Here is a 27,294-nt window from a genome sequence, read left to right on the forward strand (position 1 = left end):
GGATTTTATGATGCCTTGGGTGCTAGTCCACCTCCCTTTATATAGCTTTAGGAGGAGGGGTTATTTCCAACTCATTTTTGGAGTTCTTTCTCAAAAATAGAAAGTCTTGTTTTCTAATGATTAATTCAGATCTAATATTATCCTTATCTCTAAACAAAAATCCTTAACTAAGATGGACTCTAACTCTCTCTTTCTTTTTCTTTTTAGAAATACAACAAGAATTTGAATCTAATAAAACTCTTTGATGATTCAGCCGAATTCTTATTCTTGCATGCTAAATTCGTATTGGGCTTTCTCAACGATTTGGGCCACTGCAAGGCTTCTCTGTGAGTTGGGCTTCTATTGTGAATTGGGCTTCTCTTCGAGTTTGCTTAGACTTCGAGCCCGATTTTGACCTTAATGCAGCCCGAATCTATCAAAACTCAAAACATGAAAGTCGGGATTTCAAGAACTTTAAGCTCTCATGATCAGAATAAATGATGAATTCCCTTGGCCACAAGTAATATTGCCATGTTTGAAGAGTCCTCACTAATGCATAAAGTTCCTTGTCATAAGTAGGATAATTCAAGGCTGCCCCACTTGGCTTTTCACTAAAATAAGCAATTGGTTTGGAATCTTGCATCAAAACAGCCCCTATTCCAATTCCAGATGCATCACATTCTACCTCAAAAGCTTTATCAAAGTTAGGCAAACACAACAAAGGTGCATTAGTTAGTTTATCTTTCAAAGTTTTGAAAGCTTGATCAAGAACTTCATCCCACTTAAAAACAACATTCTTTTTAACAAGTTCATTCAAAGATGCAGCAATAGAACTAAAATCCTTAACAAACCTTCGATAAAAACTTGCTAAACCATGAAAACTTCTTACCTTGTTCGCATTCTTAGGTGTAGGCCAGTCCCTTATTAACTTTACCTTCTCTTCATCAACACTAATACCTTGCGGACTAACAATAAATCCAAGAAACACAACAAATTCCATGCAAAATGTGCACTTTTTAAGATTAGCATACAATTAATGCTTTCTTAACACACTAAAAACAGCATGCAAGTGTTTCACATGTTCATCCAAATTTTTGCATAAAATAAAATATCATCAAAGTAAACTACCACAAATTTCCCTATTAAATAATGCAAGACATGATTCATTAACATCATGAATGTACTAGGTGCATTAGTTAAACCAAAAGGCATTAGTAACCACTCATACAATCCATATTTAGTTTTAAATGCTGTCTTCCATTCATCTCCCTCTTTCATGCGAATTTGATAATAGCCATTCTTTAAATCAATTTTAGAAAACAAACAAGAGCCATGCAATTCATTATGCATATCATCTAATCTAGGGATAGGATGTCTATACTTAACTGTTATTTTGTTAATGGCTTGACAATCCACACACATACACCATGTTCTATCTTTCTTTGGGAGTAAGATGACAGGAACCAAACATGGGCTAAGACTCTCTCTTACAAAACCCTTTTGCACCAACTCATCCACTTGCCTTTGTATCTCCTTTGTTTCCTCGGTATTAGCTCTATAAGCAGGTCAATTTGGTATGGTGGAACCAAGTATGAAGTCTATTTGATGCTCAATACCTCTTAAGGGAGGTAATCCATGGGGAATCTCCTCGGAAAATAGGTCCTCAAACTCTTACAATAAAGACACAACAACACTAGGCAAAGAAGGGTTTGGGTCAATAGTAGAAAAGTAAACATCCTTGTACATAAGTACAAGTAGTTGTTGCCTTGCAATCATGACACTCTTAACCTCTTTTTTTTCACTCATTCCCTTGTTTTTCTCTCCTTTTTGTACACTTTTCTCCCCAATTTTCCTCTTAGCCTCACTCTTTCCACTTGCACCTTTCCTCTCGGTCTCACTTTCTCTCTTTGCTTTTGCTTGTTCACTTTCTTTATTTTTCTTTTTCTCTCGCTCACACTTTTGTTCTTCTCTCATTTTGCACTCTCTTGCTATCTTAATCTGATCTTCATAAACTTGCAAAGGTTTGAGAGGGGTTAGTAAAACAATCCGGTTATTCATTACAAAAGAATAACGATTTTTATACCCATCATGTGTAACCTTCCTATCAAACTGCCATTGTCGGCCAAGCATTATATGACCAGCATGCATTGGTGCCACATCACATAGAACCCCATTCTCATACTTGTCAATTGAAAAGAAAACCAGAACTTGCTTAGTTACCCTCATTATCCACATTCATTCAGCCATTGCAATTTGTACGGTTTAGGATCCTAATTGGTATGCAAATTCAGCTTATCTACCAACAACGTACTAGCAACATTAGTACAACTTCCACTATCAATAATCATAGTACATACCTTATCCTTCACATGGAATTTTGTGTGAAAAATATGCTCACGTTGCTTCTCATCACCATCATCCTTAGACTGTATACTTAGGGCTCTCCTTGTAACCAACAAATCACCATGAACGGGTTCTACAACATCAACATTAGAACAATCCTTAAATGGTGGCATCTCATCCTCACTTAAGCTAGCACTTTCTATTTCTCCATTCTCCTATACAATCATAACTCTTTTGTTTGGGCATTGAGAAGCAATATGCCCGAATCCTTGGCACCTAAAACACTTAACATCATGTGACTTAGAAGAAGTTTTATTTTCGGTTTTACCTTTATGAACAACAACCGAATCCTTTTTCTTTGCTTCCTCTTTTGTTTTTGAGACAGCTTTATTGTCCTTCCAATTAGGTTTCCATGAAGAACCAGATCTGAACCCTTTTGATTTGATTTGCTTCTCCACTTTAATGGCTTTGTGCAATGGCTCCTCCATCTCCACATAGTGTTGTAAATCCATCATATCAGCAATCTCCTTATTCAAGCCACCAATAAATCTAGCCATTGTTGCTTCTCAGACCTCCTCTATGTTTGCTCTAATCATGGCTATCTCCATCTCTTTGTAATAGTCCTCTACACTCATGGAACCTTGAATCAGTCCCTGCAACTTTCTATGTAAATCTCTAAAGTAATGGCTAGGTATAAATCTTTTGTGCATTACCAATTTCATTTCTTCCCATGACCGAATTGGCCTCTCTCCATTCCTATGCCTATTGATCACCAATTGATCCCACCATATGCTTGCACAATCTATGAACTCCACGGCTGGCAGTTTTACTTTCTTCTCCTCGGAAAAATCATTGCAATCAAATATATGCTCAACCTTTCTTTGCCACTCCAAGTATAGTTCAGGATCATTTTTTTCTTAAAATGTCAGGATCTTCATCTTTATGCTGCCCAAATTGCTATATCTTTTGGAAACAACCTTCTTGTCTCATTTAAAACTTGATTCCTCCAAATCCGAATCATCTCTTCTTCTTCCTCAAACACAGGTCTTCTAGTGGACTTAGACATAGATGGGGATTGTAAATCATCCAGCCTCACATTTAACTTTCTAAATTATTCAGTAACAGCCCTTATGAATAATTTCATGTCAATTTCTTGTGGTTCTCCTTCAATACTCATGTTTATAACCTACAAAAACTCGTTGGAAATAAAAAAAATTTTGTTCCTCACCTCTCTTTGCCTTTTTTTTTTCACTCAAGGAAACCCCCTTTATGTTCTTAACAGAATCAAGATCAACAAATCTCAAGGAGCAACCGGTTAGATGGTGGCAAATCTCAAAATCAAAACTTTAAAAACTTAGTTAAGCAAACGGTAGAAATAAGGAAGAAAAAAAAACAAATCAATTATAGGAGCCAAAAAATAAAAAAAAAAAAACTTCAAAAGGAAGCAAAAGACATGCAAAAGAAGTCAATAGGATACACAAAGAAAGATGGAGTACACAGTGGCATATGTGGCCCTCACATCAATGGACATTTGTTGGCCAGAAAGTTGCTCCGAATGGGATTTTATTGGTTGATAATGGATGAGGATTGTCGTCTACATGTGCAAAAATGTCATGCTTATCAAGTCTTTGATTGAAAGATAAATGCACCTCCCTTAGAGATATATTGTTTCACTACACCATGGCCTTTCTCAGTATGGGGAATTGACATGGTCGATCCGTTGCAACCTACAATGAATGGGCATAATTTCATGTTAGTCGCTATTGATTATTTCACTAAGTGTGTAGAAGCAATATCCATAGCCCGCTCAAGAATGACCAAGACAGTTCAATTCATCATGAGCAATATCATTCCCAGATATGGAGCACTTTGCGATCATCTTAGATAATGGAAAGAATTTTGTTGGAAAGGAAGTCATAGTCCTCTGCAATCATTTCAAGATTAAGCAGTTGCGTTCATCCCTTTGTCAAATGATGAGAATAAAAATTACCATATTTTTATCCCTCAATATTCAATCTTTTATACTTCATTAGTACTTAATTGGACTCACTATTCTTTTATTTTGATTTAGGCCACGAAAGAAGGTGTTAGGAGAAAAACAAGGCTAATCGGGTAATTTTACATAGTTTCGGCACTGTAAGATAATTTGGGCATAACTCTCCCATCCGGACTCCGATTGAGAATATTCAAGATGCATTGTAAAGATAAGGAAAAAATCTATAACTTTTATGTTTTGATCTTTGATAGATTCAAACTGAATTGAGGTCAAAATAGGGCCCAAAGTCTAAGAAAATTCATAGAGAAGCCCAATTCGCAATTGAAGCCTATTTCGTAGCTGAAGCCCAGTTCACAGAGAAGCCTTGCGGTGGCCCAATTCATTAAAGAAGCACAATACGAATGCAAGAATAAGAAACATCAAAGAGTCCTATCAGATTCAATTTCCTGTTGTATTTCTAGAAAGATAAAAGAATATTAGGATTACCAGTTAAGAGATAAGGATAGACTAGATCTAATCTAAGCATTAACTATTAGAGAACTGATCTCCCAAAGGAGAAAGAACTCCCTAGAGGAGCAGGAGATAGCTCCCTCCTAAAGCTATAAAAATGGGGGCGGACTAGCACCTAGGGCATCAAATCCTCCAAGAGAGCTTTAGCCTTCAGAGAGAGACATCAGCAACCAAGGAGGAAGAAGCAAAGTTCGCCCCCCTCTCATCTGGAAGCTGTGATTTCATCATGGAGTGTCTGTAAGTTTTTATTTCTGGTTGAAGGGTTAGGGAAGCTTTGATTCTTTAAACATTGTGAGATCTAATTGATTCTTATGTCAGTTCATTGTTTATGGGTATTCATATGTTTTCTGCGATTAACTATGAGGATTATTTTTATTGATTAAGCAAGAAGGGCCCCTTGCTCATTCAATGCAAATAATCTATGGCCAATTGAACATCCAGTTTCATATATGATTGGTAGGTTCAATCATGGTAGTAACTAATAGAAATTGATTACAAAAAAGTTTTCAATCTATGTTAGGAAAATGTATGATCTGGTTTAAACGGTCCGAGCTTGTGAGATCGCTGACCAGAATTGGGTCTCTCCCATCTTAATGCTATTAATAGATTAAATCCTAAGAGCTTGTTTAGGACTGCTTTTTAATAAGAGAATCAATCAAAGAGCTTGTTTTGGTTGTCGAATAATACGAGTAGAGGCTGGCTGTTAGAGCTTGTTAATGGCTATAACCAATTTATTCGTAAACATATGAATCTATCTTTGCTTCGATGATCAATGATAAGAATCAAAGCTGAACTTGTCCCTTTAACTGGAAGCTACATCCCATTGATTTGATCTCTTGCTTTCTATTATTTCCTTTTATTTTCCTTATTTCATCTTATTTTCCTTATCTGTACAACTCCCCTACTTCGATTACTTGGAAATAAATCCACCCAATCCCTATGGAGATGACCTTGCTCATCACTATCTACAAATTATTTAATTGGAACAAGACTATTTATCATTGGTTGTATTCAACACTCACCAAATTTTGGCATCGTTGCCAGGGATTGGTGTCCTAAGTAGATTTATTTTCTTTTGCTTGGTTTATGCCTTATTCTTTTCGTGTAGGTGAACTCCACTACAATCCTGAGATCGAAAACACAGTTCACCACTTGAGGAAAGAAGCTAAGCAACGTCGCAACCAATCAGCATCACACCCAACTCCTGGAGTGAAGTCGGCTGCAGAGATCATTGAGCCATCTAACCATCATGAAGAAGAAGTCATGGCCAACAACGAAGAGAGAACTCTTAGATAGATAGCCGCACTGGATCTGCACCAACAACCTCTCTGCATCGAATATACAGATCTAGCGTCACCGTTCGAACTCAAATCTGGTCTTATACACTTACTTCCTACTTTTCATGGACTTTCAGGTGAAGATCTTCACAAACACTTAAAAGAATTCCATGTAGTATGCTTAAGCATAAAAACTCAAGGTGTTACCGAGGAACAGATCAAGCTGCATGCCTTTCCTTTCTCATTAGTTGATATGAAAAGGCAATTTCTTGAAAGGTTCTTCCCTACCTCCCGAGATGCTAACATCAGAAAGGAGATTTGTGGTCTAAGACAATTCAGAGGGGAAACTCTCTACGGATACTGGGATAGATTTAGGCAACTCTATGCCAACTGTCCACAACATCAGATTCTAGACTAGCTCCTTATCCAATATTTCTACGAAGGGTTATTGCTGAAGGATAGGAGTATGATTGATGTAGCAAGCGGAGGTGTGTTGGTGAACAAAACTCCTATCCAAGTAAGAGAATTGATCTTGAACGTGGCGGCCAACTCTCAACAGTTTGGCTATAGGCTCAACCCTCCAGCAAACCATGCTAATGAGGTAAACATCTCTTCCCTAGAACAACAAATTGCAAGTTTGACCTCTCTTGTCTGTCAAATGGCTGTAGGTAATATGCAAATGGTGAAGGCTTGCGGGATTTGTTCAACAACCGACATGTGCCCTACACTTCAAGATGAACCCTATGAAAAAGCCAATGCTATTGGAGGCTTCCCACAAAAGAGATACGATCCCTACTCAAATACCTACAATGCAGGATGGAGGGATCATCCTAACCTTAGCTACAAAGCCAAGCCCTTCAACTTCCAACAACAATATTAGTCTAGACCACTGGCTCCACAATATTCACTGTCTAACCCAGGTATGTCTCTAGATGAAATTGTTAAAGCACTTGCAACTAACACTCAACAATTTCAACAGGAGACAAGGACAAGCATTCAAAACTTGGAGAATCAGGTCAGCCAATTGGAAACTTCTACGAGTCGAATGAAATCTAAAGTATCAGGAAGTCTACCCTCCTAGACCATGGTCAACCCGAAGCAGAATGTTAGTGTGATCACCTTGAGAAGCGGAAAGGAGTTGAATAGAACTAGCAAGGAAGTGCCTAAGAATACAACTAAAGAGGAAATAGAAAAGGAAGCACTGCCACCCCAAACTCAAGATCCAAGTGGTTAAAAGCTCCAAGCCATAGTGGTCCCTCCACCTTTTTCTAGTCAATTTGCAAAATCCAAGAAAGAAGAGCAAGACAAGGATGTTTTTGAGACATTCCGCAAGGTTGAGGTAAATATTCCCCTCCTTGATGCAATGAAGCAAGTACCCCGCTATGCTAAATTCCTCAAGGAGTTGTGCACCACTAAAAAGAAGCTGAAAGGTGATGAGAAAGTCCACATAGGGGAAAATGTTTCAGCAATCCTCCAAAAGGAATTACTTCCTAAATGCAAGGATCCAACACAAGAAGTTTTTGGTCTTGATTGGAAGGATGTATTCGAAATCACCATTAGTAAGCATCCTAAGAAAGAGGAGTTAACATGGAGTTCTAAATTGCAAGAAATGGTTGCAGCATTGAATGGTTCTCCAGAGTTACAATAGTCAGGTAATGCTCTTTATATTATGTTGTCGATTCCTGACAAGAAACTTGTACCCTCTGTTTTGTAGGCCCCTATTCCAGATTTGAACCCACCCATGATAGATGAAAGGGGAAGGCATCGAAAGTTGCAACTACAAGACCTGGAGGATCTAGTTTATGATTAAAAATAGTGAAGTTTGTTTTTTCCTTTTTTTTCTTGTTTTTTGCATTTGTAGTTAAGTTATTTCCACCTTTTCTTTTTACCTTACATTGAAGACAATACGTAGACTAAGTGTGGGGGAGAGAGTATAGGATTTTATTTCAGTTCAATATATATATATATATATATATATATATATATATATATATATATATATATATATATATATATATATATATCAAATCCTCAACTCTTTTGAAATAAATTGAAATAATATTTTGGGAAAATTCTTGTGGACCTAGTAATGAGGTACAATTAAAGAGTACATGACTTATCTGAAGTCATTTCCAGTTAAGCTAGTCCTAAACTCAGGTTTAAGTAAATAGGGTAATTACTTCACCATTGCCACAATTGGTAGGATGGAGCATAAAATGCACCTATCGGTCAAGTAATCCGATGGTAGGGTGGAGCATAAAATGCACCTACCAGCCAAGTCATCCGATGGTAGGATGGAGCATAAAATGCACCTACCAGCCAAGTCATCTGATAGTAGGATGGAGCATAAAATGCACCTACTAGCCGAATAACCCAAAAGTGAGATGAAGCATAAAATGCACTCACTTCTTCAGAGGAGAAAAGAGAAAATAAAAAGAAAGAGAAGATAAAGAGGTTTCCCCTGATTTACTACCTGTTTTGTAGTAGCAAAAATTGGATTGACTAATGAATGAGTCGTGTATGACTTGGTTGTGTTGATTTAATGGTTTGCAATAGTTAACCTAGAATATTTGTGGAGAAAGATGAAGGAGAGTTGAGTTTAAAGATTGGTAGGATAGTTAGTTTGTTCTTGTTTTATTTTTGCTTGAATTTTTCTTGCTCGAGGACGGGCAAGGTTTAAGTGTGGGGGGATTTGATGAGAATAAAAATTACCATATTTTTATCCCTCAATATTCAGTCTTTTATATTTAATTAGTACTTAATTGGAGTTAATATTCTTGTATTTTGATTTAGGGCACCAAAGAAGGCGTTAGGAGAAAAACAAGGCTAATTGGGTAATTTTACACAATTTTGGCACCGCGAGATAATCCGATTAAGAATATTCAAGATGCATTGTAAAGATAAGGAAAAACTCTACAACTTTTATGTTTCAATCTTTGATAGATTCAAATTGAATTGAGATAAAAATTGGGCCCGAAGTCTAAGAAAATTTGTAGAGAAGCCTAGTTCGCAGCTGAAGCCCAGTTCGCATAGAAGCCTTGCGGTGGCCCAATTCATTAAAGAATCACAATATGAATGCAAGAATAAGAAACATCAAAGAATCCTATCAGATTCAATTTCCTGTTGTATTTCTAGAAAGATAAAAGAAGATTAGGATTACCAGTTAAGAGATAGGATAGACTAGATCTAATCTAAACATTAACTATTAGAAAACTGATCTCCCAAAGGAGAAAGAACTCCTTAGAGGAGCAGGAGACAGCTCCCTCCTAAAGCTATAAAAAGGGGGGTGGACTAGCACCTAGGGCATCAAATCCTCCAAGAGAGCTTCAACCTTCAGAGAGAGACATCAACAACCAAGGAGGAAGAAGCAAAGTTCATCCCCCTCTCATTTGGAAGCTATATTTTCATCATGGAGTGTCTGTAAGTTTTTATTTATGGTTGAAGGGTTAGGGAAGCTTTGATTCTTTAAACATTGTGAGATCTAATTGATTCTTATGCCAGTTCATTGTTTATGGGTATTCATATGTTTTCTTCGATTAATTGTGAAGATTATTTTTATTGATTAAGCAAGAAGGGCCCCTTGTTCATTCAATGCAAATAATCTATGGCCGATTGAACCTCCAATTTCGTATATGATTAGTAGGTTCATTCATGATGGCAACTAACAAAAATTGATTACAAAAAAATTTTTGATCTATGTTAGGAAAATGTATGATCTGGTTTAAACGGTCTGAGCTTGTGAGATCGCTGACCAGAATTGGGTCTCTCCCATCTTAATGCTATTAATAGATTAAATCCTAAGAGCTTGTTTTGGTTGTCGAATAATACGAGTAGAGGCTGGTTGTTAGAGTTTGTTAATGGCTATAACCAATTTATTCATAAACATATGAATCTATCTTTGCATCGATGATCAATGATAAGAATCAAAGCTGAACTTGTCCCTTCATCTGGAAGATATATCCCATCGATTTGATCTCTTGCTTTCTATTATTTCCTATTATTTCCTTATTTCATCTTATTTTCCTTATCTGCACAATTCTCCTATTTCGATTAGTTAGAAATAAATCCACCCAATCCCTATGGAGACGATCTTGCTCATCATTATCTACAAATTATTTAATTGGAGCAAGACTATTTATCTTTAGTTGGATTCAACACTCACCATCAACCTCAAATGAATGGAGAGTAGTAGAGGCTGCAAACAAGAACACCAAAAAAGTTCTAAAGAAGATGTCTCTTACCTACAAGTGATAAGAACCCACTAGATGACCTGCTCTAGGAACTCTTGAATCAAGTTTGTTATACACCTAGAAGCTAGATAACAAGTTGTAGTTGATTAGATTAGAACCTTAAGGAAACTAAGTTCTTAAAGAATCCAATCTTAAGATGCCACAAAGGTTGATCACTCCCTTGATAAGTCAAGATATTGTATTATGCCAAGAACACAAGAAGGCAAAACTAAGCTTGCTGAAAATACCTCTATTTTATTGATGATTTTCGTTTTACATAGTTGTGGCCTTTATATAGGCATGTAAACATCATTATCTTATAAGGAAACTCCTAACTAATGAGGATCCCTTTAATTTAGGAAAACAAATTTGCTTTGAAATAGGAATCCTTCTAAAAGACTACAACTAATTACAACTAAGCATAGAAAAGTCAAAGTAAAATAAAACAAGATGAAACAAGCCCAACAAGACAAAACAAGCCCTTCAATACATTTTAGCATTCAAATTGGGCCTTTTCTTATCATGTCCATGCGCCAAGCCCATCAATATATCTTATGTCATGAATTCCAAGCTTTGTTCTAGAAAGATCCAAGCCTTGTACATCGTCTTGCACATAAAGATAGGTGATTATCCTTGGTGAAGCTTTGGAAACTTCTAGAACAGTCCTAGAATCTTCTAGAACAGCCTCTTTGTTATGCACTTTCATGATTAAGCCTTGTAAAGACTCTTTCATCCTCTTTGTCCTTGCCCTAGTCATTGGCCCACCGATTCCTTGCAAAGGATCTTGTGAATATTTGGGAATATTAGCTTGAGTCATTTGGCCAGCACCTTGATCTCCATCAACAAGTCTTGGTAGGACATGTTACCATATTCTCTCTTGGCTTACCGCACGTCAGTTAGGACCTCAATTGGGGCAACACCATATTCTTTAGTGAATGGCATAGAGACGGTCCTACCGGCAAAAGTGGAAGTTCCATCTCTGCATGTGATACTAGAGTCATAGATCCCAAAGATAGATTGAGTCCAAGCACGTTATGAACAATTATCATTCTTAGATGAAGCACAATTGAGAGCTATGGCCCATACTCAAGCCTATCAAAGGTGAATGGAACATGCATTCAACAAGAGGGTATGGCCCTGAGATGTGTAGTCAGGAGAATTAGTGCTCAGAAGAACTATTCTGAATTAACTGAAAACAAGGGGCAAGTTCACTCCCACCTAATAAGGCCCTTACATTATTAAAAAGAGGTCATCTGGAGGAGCACTAATACTCAACAGAACGAATGATGAAGACCTCCTAGAGCCAGTCAACTTAGATCTAGTGAAAAGGTACTTCGCTTAATTTGTAATCCATTCCATGTATCTATTGTTATCAATGAAATGAAGGGAGGAAATCTTTTGTTGTTTTCCTTGAATATCCCAATATTCGGATACTAGCACTCCTTGATAGTAATGCAAAACAAATGAAAAGGGGAAGAAGGATTTAAAGGAAGAAGCAAGGAAGAGAAAAAAAAAAGAAAGTAAAAAAAAGAGAGGAAGATGAAGAAAAGGAAAATTGATGATGGGGAAAAAGAAAAGAGAGAGAGAGAGAGAGAGAGAGAGAAAGAGAGAGAGAGATAAAAAAAAAGGGTTTTAAGAATTTCAGCTTCCTGATAAACCATGAGCCAAGTGGTGCTAGTAACCCACCTACCCTGGAGCCTTAGCCACATGTCGTCCTAGTCTTAAGACCTCCCTAATCAAAGATAAAAATAGGAACATGGAATTAGATGACAAAGAAAGCATCTCCCCATCCCCTTGTGGTAATGATGGGGGAAGGGGCGAGTGGAGAGAAATAACAAGTAATCGCACGTTTTGAAAGGGTAGAGTGAAAACCCAAAAGGGCACTTTGAGTAAAAGCATTAGGTCGTGGCAAGATCCAATTTCACCGGATCGGATGAAAACCAATAATGGCTCCAGTGCACAACAATTAGGCAACACCCAAGCTCGGTGAAAACCCAGATTAGGGCACTAAGGACAAAAAGGGTAAACAAGAAAAAAAGAAAAAAGAAAAAAAGAAAAGGAAAAAATAGGAGTCCAACTTATCAGTAGGTCGGGAAATCCTATCGTTAGTAGGTTCTCTCCTTTATTCGTATTAGTGCAAAGTCTTCTCCTTTTGTTCTCTGAAAAACCTTACTTCAGTATTTGATACACCTCCTAATTCCGAGAATTACAACGGGACTAAAGTTAGACCAAGGTTATGTAAGGGCTCATGACTAGACAGAGTTAACATTGATCTCACACCTCTTCTAAGGTTATGCACCCGCAACATTCTTCCAAAAAAAAAAGAGCGACGATAATAAAATCCAAAAATAAAAAAAAAATCAAATACCATCCCCAAAGATAAAAAATATCATATTAAAAAAAAAATTATCAAAATTTTTGATGGTCTTGATTATGCCATATCGCCATACTTGATCCCTGATCAAACTCCATCACGTGAAACAAAACCCTCAAACAAACAATCAAACAAGATTTCAACCCTAAATTCCTGGATTTAGCCAACATCCATAAAAGATTCTATTTCGACGAGTTTAATACTATGACGTTCCTTGAACCTAAAACCCATGATCTGTACATACCTAACATGATCAAACCCTTCCAACAGCCTCATAATCCCAATCCATACCTACCCACCAAGTTTTATCCCAAAATTCCCTCTTTTGACCCAACATCAAGCCTTAATTCTGTTTTGGCAGAATCTTATTGATTAAAATCTCACCTATTACAAAGAACCCCAATCAGACCCCACCATCATGTTCAGAGACCCAAAGAACCCTAGCATGTCAATTTTCATGACCAAACACTTTCATTTGACCGTTGAAAAGGTAAGATTCTATTTTGGACTATCTCATTGGTTGTAAAACCATAAGACCATGATCTGAATTAAACTAGTCAATTTACAATTCTGATTAAAGATCCATCAATTCCATCAGATTCAGGATGTTAAAAAATGCCTACCCACCAAATTCCATCCCAAAATTCCCCGTTTGACCCTTCATCAAATAAAGATTATGTTTTGGAAAATCTTATTGATCCAAACTTATCAGCCATAGATTTCAATCATCCCAACCCCATTTGTACAATCAAACCTCACCAACCTCACCACTATGTTCAGAGACCCAAAAAACCTGAGCATGCCAAATTTCATGACCAAATTCATCCATTTGACCGATAAACTAGAGAGATACCATTTTGACACACCATATTGAATCGTTACATCAGCTGTCCAACCTAGTATCTTAAGTGGGAGGGGAGTGACGTCAGTTCCTTACATAACCCATTAAAACACTTGGACCAATGAATTCAGGCCTAATAGGCTTAAAGAGCTCAAAATACCAAACAACCCCCCACTTAAACCTAAGAAAGGATGAAACCTCTTTTAAAAGTTCATCAAATTTATGTTTTTTGCCATTGTCTGCCCTAAATACGGGACTACAATGTCTGGCACACCCCAATCCCTCATTGGACTCATGAAACCCATAAGAAACCACCCAAAATTGAGGAAATTTGTTGCACAAAGAAGGAAGGTTCAATTGCAAGCCCCTCTCTCTCAAAATCCTTGCCTATTTCGATGAAAAAGCTCTACTGAATCGCAAACATTATAGCTGGATGAGTTTTAGACCCATCTCCCTCCATTTTCTCTATAAATAGAGGCCTAGCTTGAGCTTGAAGAGGGAGGGCAGTTTTTCAACTTTTATAACACCCCATTCTGCTGGAAATCCCAAAATCCTTGAAGCTAGGCTCAAGTCTCATCCCCTACTTTCCAGACTTAACACCATAAGCATCATCCCAGCTCCTACCTTGCTCAAGTTTCATTTGAAGTCTTTTCAGTTGCTAGAAAGTTTGTTTCAAGGTTGTACACGAGAGGTAAGCCTCTCATCCCCCATCTCTTTGATTTTAGTTTAGTTTCAGGTTACTTAAAACCCCTGAAATCCTGGGAAACTTGCATTCCCAACATCCTCCAGATTGATAAAAAGAGGTAGAGAGGCAAGAGTGTTAAGGAAAATAGTACTTAGGACCCGATAACATCACCTCAAATCAATTTTGGGCGAAGTTGTGAACATTTTCACCAGATTTCAGAAGCTTTGAACAATCCAATTAGCTCATGTTTTGCCAGAATTTGAGCCTGAATTACTCCCGTAGTGGGCTGCTATAGCAGCTTGGAGAGAATGGTGCCTAACACCTTCCCGTAGTGGCCTAAATTACTCTTTGAGCTGGCCATGAGCTTCCTGAAGCTCACAGCGGGTTTTCATCATGCGTTTTTGTGTTCCCTTTTCATCTTGCTTATATTTGAGGTTGTAAATAACCCAAACTACGCTCAGTTTGATCCCTCACAAGGGGTACACTGGTAACCTGGGCATTGATGCTTGAGTTCAACTAGGATAATAAAATAAAAATAAGGTTTCTTAATAAAGTGAAATAATCATCTTTTCATTGATTTTACCTTTCAATTCTATAGTTCTTCATACCTGCTAAACAACCCTAGGTTTCTTACTTGATAGGTTCTACCATACCTTAGCCATGTCATTCATAACATGTTTTCATGGATCTCATTCACTCCACCAATGGCACACACACACACATACATTGGTTTCCTGTCATATTGTTTCATGCATATTGTATCTATTCTTCGAGGTTCAATGCTCCTTAGGATGAAAAAAAAAAGAGGAATGTAAGAAAGGAAAGAACTGAATGATGTTAAACCGAAGGTTTTGGACATGATACCAATGTTGTGTAATGAAAATAACAGAAGTGACCATTTATTAGATTACTCAACTATGCTAAAAAAATCCTTTGTTATGAATTCATCTTTTTGCCATCTCTTTTTCCATCCATTTTTCATTTTGCATAATAAGTTCAACTTCCTTAGCCTAGGACTCTATAACATCACCTCAAATCAATTTTGGGCAAAGTTGGGAATGTTTTCACCAGATTTTAGAAGCTTTAAAAAATCATGTTAGCTCATGTTTTTCCAGAATTTGAGCCCAAATTACTCCCGTAGTGGGCTGCTATAGCAGCTTGGAGAGAGGGGTGCCTAGCATCTTCACTCTCCCAATCTTGGACCCAAAACCTTTCGGTTCAGTGCCTTACCCATGGAGGATGGAGTCACTATCAAAGGATTAATTCAAATTGTTGCAAACCCAAAAATGAGGGCCCATTTCCTCTAAAAAATGGGTGGCGGCTCCAACTCTTTAAGCCAACCATGAGCTTCCTAGAGCTCACAACGGGTTTTCATCATGTGTTTTTGTGTTCCTTTTTCTTCTTCCTTATATTCAAGGTTGTAAATAACCCAAACTACGCTCGGTCTGATCCCTCACAAGGGGTACATAGGTAGCCAGGATAGTGGCGCTTGGGTTCGACTAGTATAATAAAATAAAATAAGGTTTCTTAATAAAGTGAAATAATCATCTTTTCATTGATCTTACCTTTCAATTCTATGCTTCTTCGTACCTGGTAAACAACCCTAGGTTTTTTACTTGATAGGTTCTACCCTACCTTAGCCATGTCATTCATATCATGTTTTCATGGATCTCATTCACTCCACCATGGTACACACACTAACATACATTGGTTTCTCGTCATATTGTTTCATGCATATAGTATCTATTCTTTGAGGTTCAATGCTCCTTAGGATGAAAAAAAAAAGAGGAATGTAAGAAAGAAAAGTATCAAATGAGGTTATGCCAAAGGTTTTGGACATGTTGCCAATGCTCTCTAATGAAAATAACAGAAGTGACCATTTTTTAGATTACTTAACAATGCTAAAAAAAAATCCTTTGTTATGAACATGTCTTTTTCTATCCACTTTTCATTTTGCATAATAAGTTAAACTTCTTTGGTCTAGGACCTAATAATATCACTGCAAATCAATTTTGGGCGAAGTTGGGAACATTTTCACTAGATTTTAGAAGTTTTGAGCAATCTTGTTAGCTTGTGTTTTGCCAGAATTTGAGCCAGAATTACTCCCGTAGTGGGCTGCTATACTAACTTAGAGAGTGGGGTTCCTAACACCTTCACTCTCCCAACCTTTTTGACCCAAAACCTTTCAGTTTGGTGCCTTACCCATGAAGGATGGAGTCACTATCCAAGGCTTAATTCAAATCTTTGAAAACCTGAAAATGAGGGCCCATTTCCTCTAAAAAATGGGTGGCGACTCCAACTCTTTTAGTCGGCCATGAGCTTTCTAGAGATCACAACAGGTTTTCATCATGTGTTTTTGTATTCCTTTTTCATCTTGCTTATATTTGAGGTTGTAAATAACCCAAACTACGCTCGGTCTAATCCCTCACAAGGGGGTACATAGGTAGCCTAGGCAGTGGCGCTTGGGTTCAACTAGTGTAATAAAATAAAAATAAGGTTGCTTAATAAAGTGAAATAATCATCTTTTCATTGATCTTACCTTTCAGATCTATACTTCTTCGTACCTGCTAAACAACCCTAGGTTTCTTACTTAATAGGTTCTACCCTACCTTAGCCATGTCATTCATAGCATGTTTTCATGGATCTCATTCATTCCACCTATGGCACACACACACATACATTGGTTTCCCGTCATATTGTTTCATGCATATGGTATCTATTCTTCGAGGTTCAATGCTCCTTAGGATGAAAAAAAAAAGAGGAATGTAAGAAAGGAAAGAACCGAATGATGTTAAGCCGAAGGTTTTGGACATGATGCCAATGCTGTGTAATGAAAATAACAGAAGTGACCATTTATTAGATTACTCAACTATGCTAAAAATAATCCTTTGTTATGAATTCATCTTTTCACCTTGTACCCTTGTCCTTGCCAACTCTCGTGACATCCATACCCACTCCCACAGTCTTTTAAACCACCACCTCAACTAGTATCCCCATTCCACCAACCACCAATTCATTAATGTTCATCTGGTGCACTGGCTAAAAAACCTCTTCACATATCGATCCCACCTCAGATAACCCCGATCTATACATCATCTTCCTAGTCGGCATCACACGCATTATCCCCTACTCCAGTACAAGCAACACTACATGGCCAGTCATCCTAGAAGAAGGAAAAAATTGTACTCACCCAACTATCGTGCTCTCAAGCCTAGTTGTTACCTTTTCTTGTTTCAAAGGGATATCTTTGACCATTGAAATGAAACCACCTCTAGAACCAAAGCCAAAGAAGTACGATGAAAGTACTCATTGTAGAAATCACCAGGGACTAGGGCACACGATCGACCACTATTGGAAGTTGCAGATTGCCATATAGGACCTCATTGATGAAGGCGTGTTTGATCCCACCAGGGAAGTTCCAGACATGGCATCGCCAATGCCCAAGAAGCTGATCCATTAGAAAATCTCATCAGTTTTGGTTCACTATATAATGACTCTTTTCACTTATTCCATTTTGTCTTGCTTTTACCTTTTGGTAGTTTGGAAGCGAATATGGTCATTGGATGATTCATCTTTTGAATTAATGAAAATTTTACTTAGCTATTTCATTTTATTGCTCTGTCTTTCCCTAAACTTGGAAAGAGATAAAGTTGTCACTTCCCTTGAGAGGAATGCATAAGTAGGACTCAAGGGCATAACTTTGTGACAAATGATTGTTAATTGAAGGTCCATCGATAGAAATGTCTAAGGAAATGGGGGGGGGGGGGTATTCCTATCAGTTCAAAATAGCAATATCCATTCCCAACCATAAGGTTGAAGTCATTGTGATGGGGTATGCACTCCTTTTGATCTATTTCTTGAGCCAATACAGAACACAAGCATTATATTAACCTAGCGTATTGTTGATTGATCAAGGAAATGACTAGAAGCCATTATTGGTTGTTTTTGTTTATCTCAAATCCCTTACCACTATCAATGTTGCTAGTTAGCCCATTGAGCTGATTTCATTAGACCTTCTTTGTCAAACCAAGCAAATTCCCAAGAGGCTTCTATTCAAAGGGCTAGAAAAAGTTAAAAAAGAAAGAGAGAAAAAGGGAACAAATAAAAGGAGAAGAAAAGAGAAAAAGAATCACTTTCATTTGAGCAATCTCAGAACATTCAAATCTTGAAGATGTCAAATGAGATAACTACCCCTGAGTTAGTGGAACTCAAATTCTGCTCGACATATAGTTCTTTCCTATTGGTTATGCATTTGACGGAGAAATGATGGGAGGCCCTCTTTCGGTTGATTGCTTTATCCATTTTTGTCAAACCTTCTTTATTTTTCTAGTCATACCTTTAAGCCTTTAAAGGAACCATTCCTTTAAATAAACCTTCCTAGGAGGCAAATGCCATATGCTCAATTATGCATGCAAATCTCAACAAGTTTCTTGGGAAGGAGAAAAGGAAAAGAGAAGATGAAAATTTTTATAAGAGATTTTTCTTTGGTATCTAACTTTTGATGATGAGATTTCTTTGGACCATTTTGCCCCTATATTTAGAGGATCACTAGACTCGACTTTTCTCTTCTTTTCCCTTTTTTTGGCTAATACTTTGAGATTTAGCAAATGTCATAAACCCCTAGATTTTTCTTTGGTTGGTGGGTGATTTTGAGGAAGGTGTGGATATAGTCCAATGGGCTAAGAGATCAACCAATTGTAAAAAAGAAGAAGTCATTCGGATCATTGATCCATGATTAACTAGAGTTCCAATCAATAAAGCGATGCATATCTTCTTCATTGCCATGCTATGCATTCAGGAGAACAACGTCGAACGACCAACAATGAGAGAGGTGATCCAAATTCTGTCGGAGTTCTTGCACCATATTATCTAGTATCAATCTTCTTCTCCTTTCCCTCTGCAACCAAATAACCTTGAGAAGGAGAAAGAGTTCTCTAAGATTCCATCCTATCTCTTCATTTAAGAAACATGAATTTCAAAGCATTGAAGATTAGTTACACTTATTCTGCCTTCAGAAAGGGCTTGGTTTTATTATAGCCTTGCAAAGTTGCAAAGTCCTCAACCTAAAATTTCTTGATAAGTTTACTTTTTTTTTCTTGTTGAAGTCTATCTATATTGGAGATATGCTGGCCAAAAAGATGTGGGAATAATTAGTTGGTGGTGGGGAATAGTTCCAACTTGTTAAGGGAGAATTTCTATTTCAAGTTGTGGGCCTGCAGACCTAATGGGTCATCCATGATCTTTGTGTCATAATATAATATTTACACATTTTATCAATGGCTTTGTACCTCATTTCATTTTCTTTTATTTGTTTAAACTAGCTAATAACCACCCTGTACTAAGGGCAGGGCAACCATACCCATTTTTTAGTTTGAGATCCACTACTCATGAGATAAATTTGGCTTTGATTTTCCAATTTAACTTAGGAGATTAAATTAGGTTTGATTTCTATTTAATGGTTTTTTTTAAATACTTAGAATATTTATATGTTGATTCTTTTATTTGTCTCAAGAAATTATATTAGAAAGTTAGTCATTATTAATATAATTTTTCTAGTCACCCCTTTGAGCCTTTATAGGAACTATTCCTTTAAATAAACCTTCCTAGGAGGCGGATGTCATATTCTCAATTATGCATACAAATCATAACAAGTTTCTTGGGAAGGACAAAAGGAAAAGAGAAGATGAAATCAATAGAAAATTTGGGGTAAGTGTGCATAATTGAAAAAAAAAAGAGAGAGAAAAAAGAAAATGAAGCATCAAACAAAAACAGGGGCAACCAATTGCTACAAAGAATGAAGAGAAGAGCAAAAAAGAAAAAACTGGGGTAAATGTGATGATCAAACTAATGAGATATTGTTTCGTAGCGACATCCATTCTTAGGTTTTTATTTTAACCTTACCTATTTTTCGTCTTGTAATAAAGTCCTCCTTGATCACCTAGGTGCATGACCCATAGTACTTAAAGACATGAAGAGCATTTTGTCTCATTTATGATTGCGAGAGTGTTTGATTGAAGAAAAATAAGAGTACAAGAGCATAATTTTGAATAAATCCCTATAAATTGATTCAAGCATCTGATACCCATCATAGTTTAAGTTTCTTGAGCCTTTTATCCCTTGTTTCAGAACCCTTGTCCTAGGCCACGTTTTGTCCTAATCAGAAGTCCTCCTCAATCTTTGAGAAATTGGTAATTAGCACTAAATAGACCTGAATGGATTGGCCAAAAAAAAGGGAAAAAGAAGAGAAAAGTTGAGTCTAGTGATCCTCTAAATTTAAGGGCAAAATGATCCAAAGAAAAATCTGTTCATTAAAAGTTAGATACCAACGAAATGGTTCCTGCAAAGGCTCAAAGGGTTTATTTAGATACCAAAGAAAAACCTCTTCATCAGAAGTTAGATACCAAAGAAAAATGTCACTGTTGTTTTTGATGTTTATATCAACACCCTCTATTAAAAGAGCATCTAAAACATGGTTACCCCAACTCTAGTGTGGGGTTTATGTTAATAATGACTAACTTTCTAATATAATTTCTTGAGTCAAATAAAAGAATCAACATTTAAATATTCTAATTATTTTAAAAAAAATGAGCCATTAATTAGAAAACAAACCTAAAAAATGGGATCTCAAACTAAAAAATGGGTATGGTTGCCCTGTCCTTAGTACAGGGTGACTATTAACTAGTTTAAACAAATAAAAGAAAATGAAACGAGGTACAAAGCCATTGATAAAATGTGTATATATTATATTATGATACAAAGATCATGCATGACCCATTAGGTCTGCAGGCCCACAGCTTGAAATAGAAATTCTCCCTTAATAAGTTGGAACTATTCCCCACCACCAACCAATTATTCCCACATCTTTTTGGCCAGCATATCTCCAATATAGATAGACTTCAACAAGGAAAAAAAGTAGACTTATCAAGAAATTTCAGGTTGAGGACTTTGCAACTTTGCAAGGCTATAATAAAACCAAGCCCTTTCTGAAGGCAGAATAAGTGTAACTAATCTTCAATGCTTTGAAATTCAAGTTTCTTAAATCAAGAGATCAGGCGGGATCTTAGAGAACTCTTTCTCCTTCTCAGGGTTATTTGGTTGCAGAGTGACAGGAGAAGAAGATTGATACTGGATAATATGGTGCAAGAACTCCGACAGCATTTGCACCACCTCTCTCATTGTTGGTCGTTCGACGCTGTTCTCCTGAACGCATAGCATGGCAATGAAGAAGACATGCATCGCTTCATCGATTGGAACTCCTGTTAATCTTGGATCAATGATCCGAATGACTTCTTCTTTTCTGCAATTGGTTGATCTCTTGGCCCATTGGACTATATCCACACCTTCCTCAAAATCACCCACCGGCCTACGCCCGGTGATGAGCTCGAGAAGGACAACTCCAAAGCTATAGACATCACTCTTTTCATCAACCTTGAGGGTGTAGGCATATTCTGTGCATCATCAAATAATTCTCAGTGTTAGCCATTGCCAAAAACATGATCTCTTAACACTATACGCACTACGAGAAAGAATAACTAGAATTTGGTGCATTAGAGCTGTGTTTCGGTGGAGTTGTTAAGTACTTTCCACCCTAAGAGATGATTTTCAAGAACGAATAAAAATAAAAACTCCACACTAACAAAATCAAATTTTAACTCTTGGAAATGGGTCAGGTGAGGTCAACAATTACCCAATCAACAAGCTATTCTATATCCAAAACTAGGTACCCAATTGAGAGGGCTGAAGCACAGCAGCTTTTGGCTTTTCAACGTAAGCCCCACACAAACAGCTGATAAGCTAAGTTCACTGAAAAAACCCGAGTGTCCAAAAACAGGTATCATTCAGCCATTTGAAGTGAAGGGCTGTCTTCTTAAACACTTTTGAGTAACTTACCTGCAGCGTTTCAAAGTGGCTGAGCCAGCTTAGCTATATCTTCAGGCAACCCTCACAAAAAGGCCCTAGGTTATACGGATATCTATTTACAAATGTTAGACAGATATACCACTATTTACAAATTGCAATAGTACAGTATCAATTGATCGGGTCTGACAGTGGTCGGATACAACCACCTGAATTTCCAATTAAGATTGACTCAACCACTTAACCAACCTACTAGTCTGAACCAAACAATGAACAATAAATAACTGAACTATTGCCGGTTCAGCTCAAAACTTTATGAACCGGAGTGCTTAAAGGTTCAATTCGGAACATAAATCCGAAGGGGTACACAAATCTTAGGATCCCAATAAAGTGGGCAAACACATATCTACTCTTTTATTTTTCATTTCCTTGAGAATTCACACAAACCCAAAAGTATGCTTAATAATGTTATTTAGGCCTGTCGAGTCGCTTTCACGAAGCACGATAAGTTAGACTGTTACATTGCATCGGTTTCAGAATCTGCATGTCAGATTGACTCAAATTCCTATCGGACCCTTAGCTTCCGGCACGGAAATATGTGGCAGTGGCATCGTAAACGCGGCGTGTTTTACTGTTTTTGACCTCATCTCGCCAAATAAGAAAAGAGTATTTATGATCTCTACAAAAATCACGGGTGGTGCCAAAATCTCTTTGCTGCAGAGAGCAAAGTACCGGCAGGCAGTCGAACTGTGTAGACTGTAGAGACAATTTTTCTCTGAGACTTATTTCACCGTCCATTTTCACGGTATGGCCCTTCTACCCTAATTCCAAAATGGGTTTCCTGATCCGGTCAATTAGGCCTAATAAAGTAATAAGACTTTACTTTCGTTATGGCGGGAATGACTCGGGTCAGGTAGGGCTGCTAACGGATTGGGTCCGGGTGTTCTCAGTCCTAAACAGATTAGGACAAAATCATATATCGGGAACCATCTTGATTAATATTTGGGTATACTGAAAATTATATATGTTTTTCTAAATAATAACTTAAAACATAAATTTTAATAATATAGTCTTAATAAAAATGATAGTAAAATACTAAATTATATATTGTACATGATTTTATTATTTTCAACTACTATTATCTTATATATTTTTTATCAAATTTATCATTTCAAACATAAAATATGTTAAATTTGAAGAAACATTATATATATATATATATATATATATATATATATATATATATGTATATGTATATATTGGCTGGGTCTGAATTGGTTCACAACAGACAAAAACTGGAACTGACCAATTATACAAAATCTTGAAACCAGAACTGACATACTTGATTCGGTTTAGTTTGGGCAGCTGAGAAAAACCAATGCATTGACAGTCCTAAGGTCGAGATCTTCATCAATTGAGGGCTTGGTTGTTGGTGGTATTAGTTGGTTTGCTTCAGCATTGACGCAGAATCAAATCTCCCAATCAGCACTTTGGAGAAAAAAGGGTTAGAAGGAAATTGTTAATGATGCATAACACCAAATACCAAAAAAAAGTTCGGAACCTTAGGAGTTTAACTGCACAATGAGATAATTTCAACCATCTGATATAATTTTTTTTCGTTTTTCCACCTAGTTGGAGGAAGAACAGCAAAAATGATCCAAAGAAGTTAGTCGCTTGAATATAGGCATATTAGGGAATCTTCAAAATTGGACTAGTCAGACCCATGAAACCATTTTGAGCAAGAAATGAACAATGGGCTTTGGAATTAAAGGATAAGGGAGAGTAATGTACATACCAGGAGCAATGTAGCCGTAAGAGCCTGCAATTGCTGACATGCATTCGGATGCACCACCGTCGACCAAGAACTTAGCCAAACCAAAATCAGCAACATGGGCTTCAAAGCTCGAATTCAAAAGAATGTTGTTGGATTTGACATCTCTATGGACTATAAGAGGAGAACAGTCATGGTGTAGATAGCACAGACCCTTGGCAGCTTCAATGGCTATCTTGTACCTCACATTCCAACCCAAGAAACCTCCTCTCTTCCCATGAAGAGCCTCTCCCAAGCTTCCATTCCTCATGTATTCGTATACCAATAAGTTGGTCTCTGAATTCGAACAGAAAGCTAACAATCTCACTATGTTTCTGTGTCGAATATTGCCTAGTGTTTGAATTTCAGCCCTGAATCCATGGTCATGGCTGGCATTGCCCAGTCCTAGCAGTTTCTTCACTGCAATTTCCTCTCCGTTTGGCATCTTACCCAGATATACAATCCCAGCTCCTCCCCGTCCTATCACATTGCTGTCTTTCATGCATTCTAGCACATCAGAGACTGTGAATTCCAGTTTCTGGAATGCAGTCATCTTCCATGTATGTGAACTGCGTCTCTTGAATGATTTGGCCTTGATAATCGCTGCGGTGGCAAACACCAGGGAGCATATCAGAAGCGCAAGAGCAAAGATGAGTTTGAAATCGCTAGGGGCTTTCCCGGGTTTGATCATGATTGTAGTATAATTGCACGGGTTGTTGAGGAGAGAGCCACAGAGTCGGGGGTTGCCAGCAAATGCAGAGGACTTGAAGTACAGAAACTGTCCAAATTCTGGTACCTTACCTGAGAAATCATTGAAGGAGAAATCTGCAACGGTTAAGCTCTTCATGGTCCCAATCGACTTGGGTATGGTGTGATTGAGGTGATTCCTTGACAGGTTCAAATAATTCAAGAAATTAATACTGGAAATTTCAGGTGGGATGGGGCCAGAGAGGTTGTTCTGACTGAGGTCTAGATAGGTTAGATGAGAACATTTTCCAATCTCTGGTGGGATTTGGTGGGAGAGTGTGTTCTGACTGAGGTCAACTTTCAGAACCTGGCAGACGTCCCAAAATGATGGGATTGGACCTGAGAATTGGTTTCCACTGAGTAACAGGATTTGGAGGGAAGAGAAATTTGAAATGGAAGACGGTAGAGGCCCTGAAAGAAGATTGTTAGACAGGTTCAACTGACCCAATTTAGTTAGCCTGGAGCTACTGTTCGTGTTCTCTGATAAAGTTCCTGATAGATAGTTGTCCTGTAATTCTGCTAAATTGATCTCAGGTAAGTATAGGAAGCCAGTGGGAATGCTACCATTCAAGTAATTTTGCCCCAACCTTACTCTGGTGAGGCTCCAACATGTCCCCAAGTCTTCTGGGATCTGGCCGAAGAGAAAATTTTTCAGGAGTATCAGTATCTTGAGCTGATTCCTGGAACAGAGGCCTCGAGGGATGGTTCCAGTGAGCTTATTGGTGGACAGATCGAGCACTTGAAGTTTCCCATTTTGGCCGAGTTTCTCAGGAATCACACCAGTGAAATTGTTCATCCAAAGAGCTAGTGTGTCCAAATTCGGCAAGTCCGCAATGAAATCGGGGATAGACCCATGTAACCTGTTCATGAACAGGTTCAGAAGACTCAGCTCTCTCAGGTTGGCGAAATCAAATGGGATCTCTCCTGTGAGTGCATTGTTGGAAAGATCAAGAAATACCAAGCTCGTCAGGTTGCCCAACTGACGTGGAATCGAACCTGATAGGAGATTGGCATGAAGAAAGAGGGTGTTGAGAAACCTTAAATTTCCTAATTGGGTTGGAATTTGTCCATCTAGCTCACAGCTGGAAAGATCCAAATGAACTAGATTTATCAAATTACCGAGCTCTACTGGAATCCCACCTTCAAAAATATTGTAATAGCCCAAGTAAAGCTGTTTTATGTTTGTGAGATTGCCCAACTCACCTGGAATCTTTCCATGGAGGTCATTTCCTGAAAGTGATAGGTATTCCAACCCAATCAGATTGCCGTAGCTTGCAGGGATTTCTCCATGGAAAAAATTCCCACCAAGGTCTAGGTACTTGAGTTTCTTGCATCTTAGAATGCCAAGTGGGAGAAGAGCAGTGAAATTGTTGTTGTAAGCATCAAACACCTCCAAGTTTGCCAAGCTTGAGTAATCCCAATCTAAGCCGCCAATGAACTGATTGTTTGAGATGTTGAGAGTCCGGAGACTAGTTAAATTACTGATCTCAATCTTGCCTGTGAAGTTGTTTCCTGCGAGAGAGAGGTTAACAAGCCGATCTAGACTGGAAATCAATGGCGAAATGGAACCATAGAGATTCAAGTCTGTTAAATCTAGTGCAACTACCCTGTCCTTCTCACACAGGACTCCAAGCCATCGACAGACCGAGCTTGGATTCGAGACGTCCCAACTGCTTAATGCTATACTAGAGAACTCGAATCCTTGTTTCAGTGAGGCTAGAACAATAGCATCACTGAGAAGAGAAGAAGATGAGCAGGTGCCCAGAAGGGACAACAGTGCCAAAACAAACAAAGGGGGCATTTCTTTTAGAATTCTTTCTGGTAAAGATCAATTTTCAGAACCTGGGTTTGGACGAATTCAGAGAGGAGAAGCGTTCAAGTGCTTCGCTGAGCATGAATTTAACAGAAAAGCAAGGGAAAGGAAGAGGAATCTCAGAAACTTCAGGTGTGTATGGGTTTAGCAAATCAAGCATCTTCAAAGTAGAGACTTCACATTCAAGGAAGAAGACAAGCCCTTCTTTTTCTTTACAAAGAGAGGTGAAGGGGAAAAAAGAAGATGAAAGGAAGCTCTGAGTTCTGCTCTAATTGATTTAGCAACTATCCGTCCATTCATTCTTTAAACTTCTTTAACCTGAGCTTGAGATAAAGCAGGAAGAGAAAAAAAAAAGAAGTGCATGAATCCTTTTTAAAATCCACACAAGCGTAAATTTAAAAGAAAAAAGAAGCCGCTACATTGGATAACAGAAATTTAAAGTTTAGATTAGGGGAGAAAAAGTGATTCTCTTCTTTAACCCAATGACAACAATACCCTCAAACTACGATTTGAATGACACTTTGGCATAGGACACTATTCATTAAAGATGGTTGTTTTGAATTTGATGGATAAATTGAATTTTATCAATATTAAGAGTGATATTCATTCAGGTATGACGGGTATGAATGATGTCGAAAGTGAAGGGCATAGTTGTCATGATAGAAACATATCTAATTCTGAGATGTCATATCCTTTTTCTTTTTCTAGAAATTATGCCCTTTTCAATTTTTGGGTACGCTGTTTAAATTGGAAAATGATTATTATATTGTACATGCAGTGGCGCAGCCTACAGGTTGGTTTAAATTACAGGGAAAATGATTATTATATTGTAC

At 37.6% G+C, this 27,294-nt stretch overlaps 1 protein-coding gene and 1 pseudogene across 2 annotated transcripts; both read right to left on the reverse strand.

Moving 5' to 3' along the window:
* Positions 1 to 415: 415 nt before the first annotated feature.
* On the reverse strand, positions 416 to 3,044 carry LOC148852758 (uncharacterized; annotated as a pseudogene).
* A 17,912-nt stretch (positions 3,045 to 20,956) lies between these two features.
* On the reverse strand, positions 20,957 to 26,831 carry LOC148852759 (uncharacterized). Of its 2 annotated transcripts, none has more exons than XR_016098645.1 (2): positions 23,434 to 26,824; positions 20,957 to 21,682 (listed from the first exon to the last, which is right to left on the reverse strand). XR_016098645.1 is itself a non-coding variant. In XM_088942478.1 (2 exons), the coding sequence occupies exons 1-2, from the start codon at positions 26,447 to 26,449 to the stop codon at positions 21,270 to 21,272; spliced, it is 2,976 nt and encodes a 991-aa protein (XP_088798604.1). In that variant the 5' UTR covers positions 26,450 to 26,831; the 3' UTR covers positions 20,957 to 21,269. The 2 variants fall into 2 exon arrangements, 1 of the variants encoding a protein (XP_088798604.1); XM_088942478.1 differs by having other exon boundaries at positions 23,887 to 26,831.
* Positions 26,832 to 27,294: the final 463 nt, after the last annotated feature.

The sequence above is a fragment of the Nelumbo lutea genome, chromosome 5 (assembly GCF_056320005.1).
Source record: "Nelumbo lutea isolate HS-2025 chromosome 5, American lotus-T2T, whole genome shotgun sequence".
Classification (NCBI taxonomy): Eukaryota; Viridiplantae; Streptophyta; class Magnoliopsida; order Proteales; family Nelumbonaceae; genus Nelumbo; species Nelumbo lutea.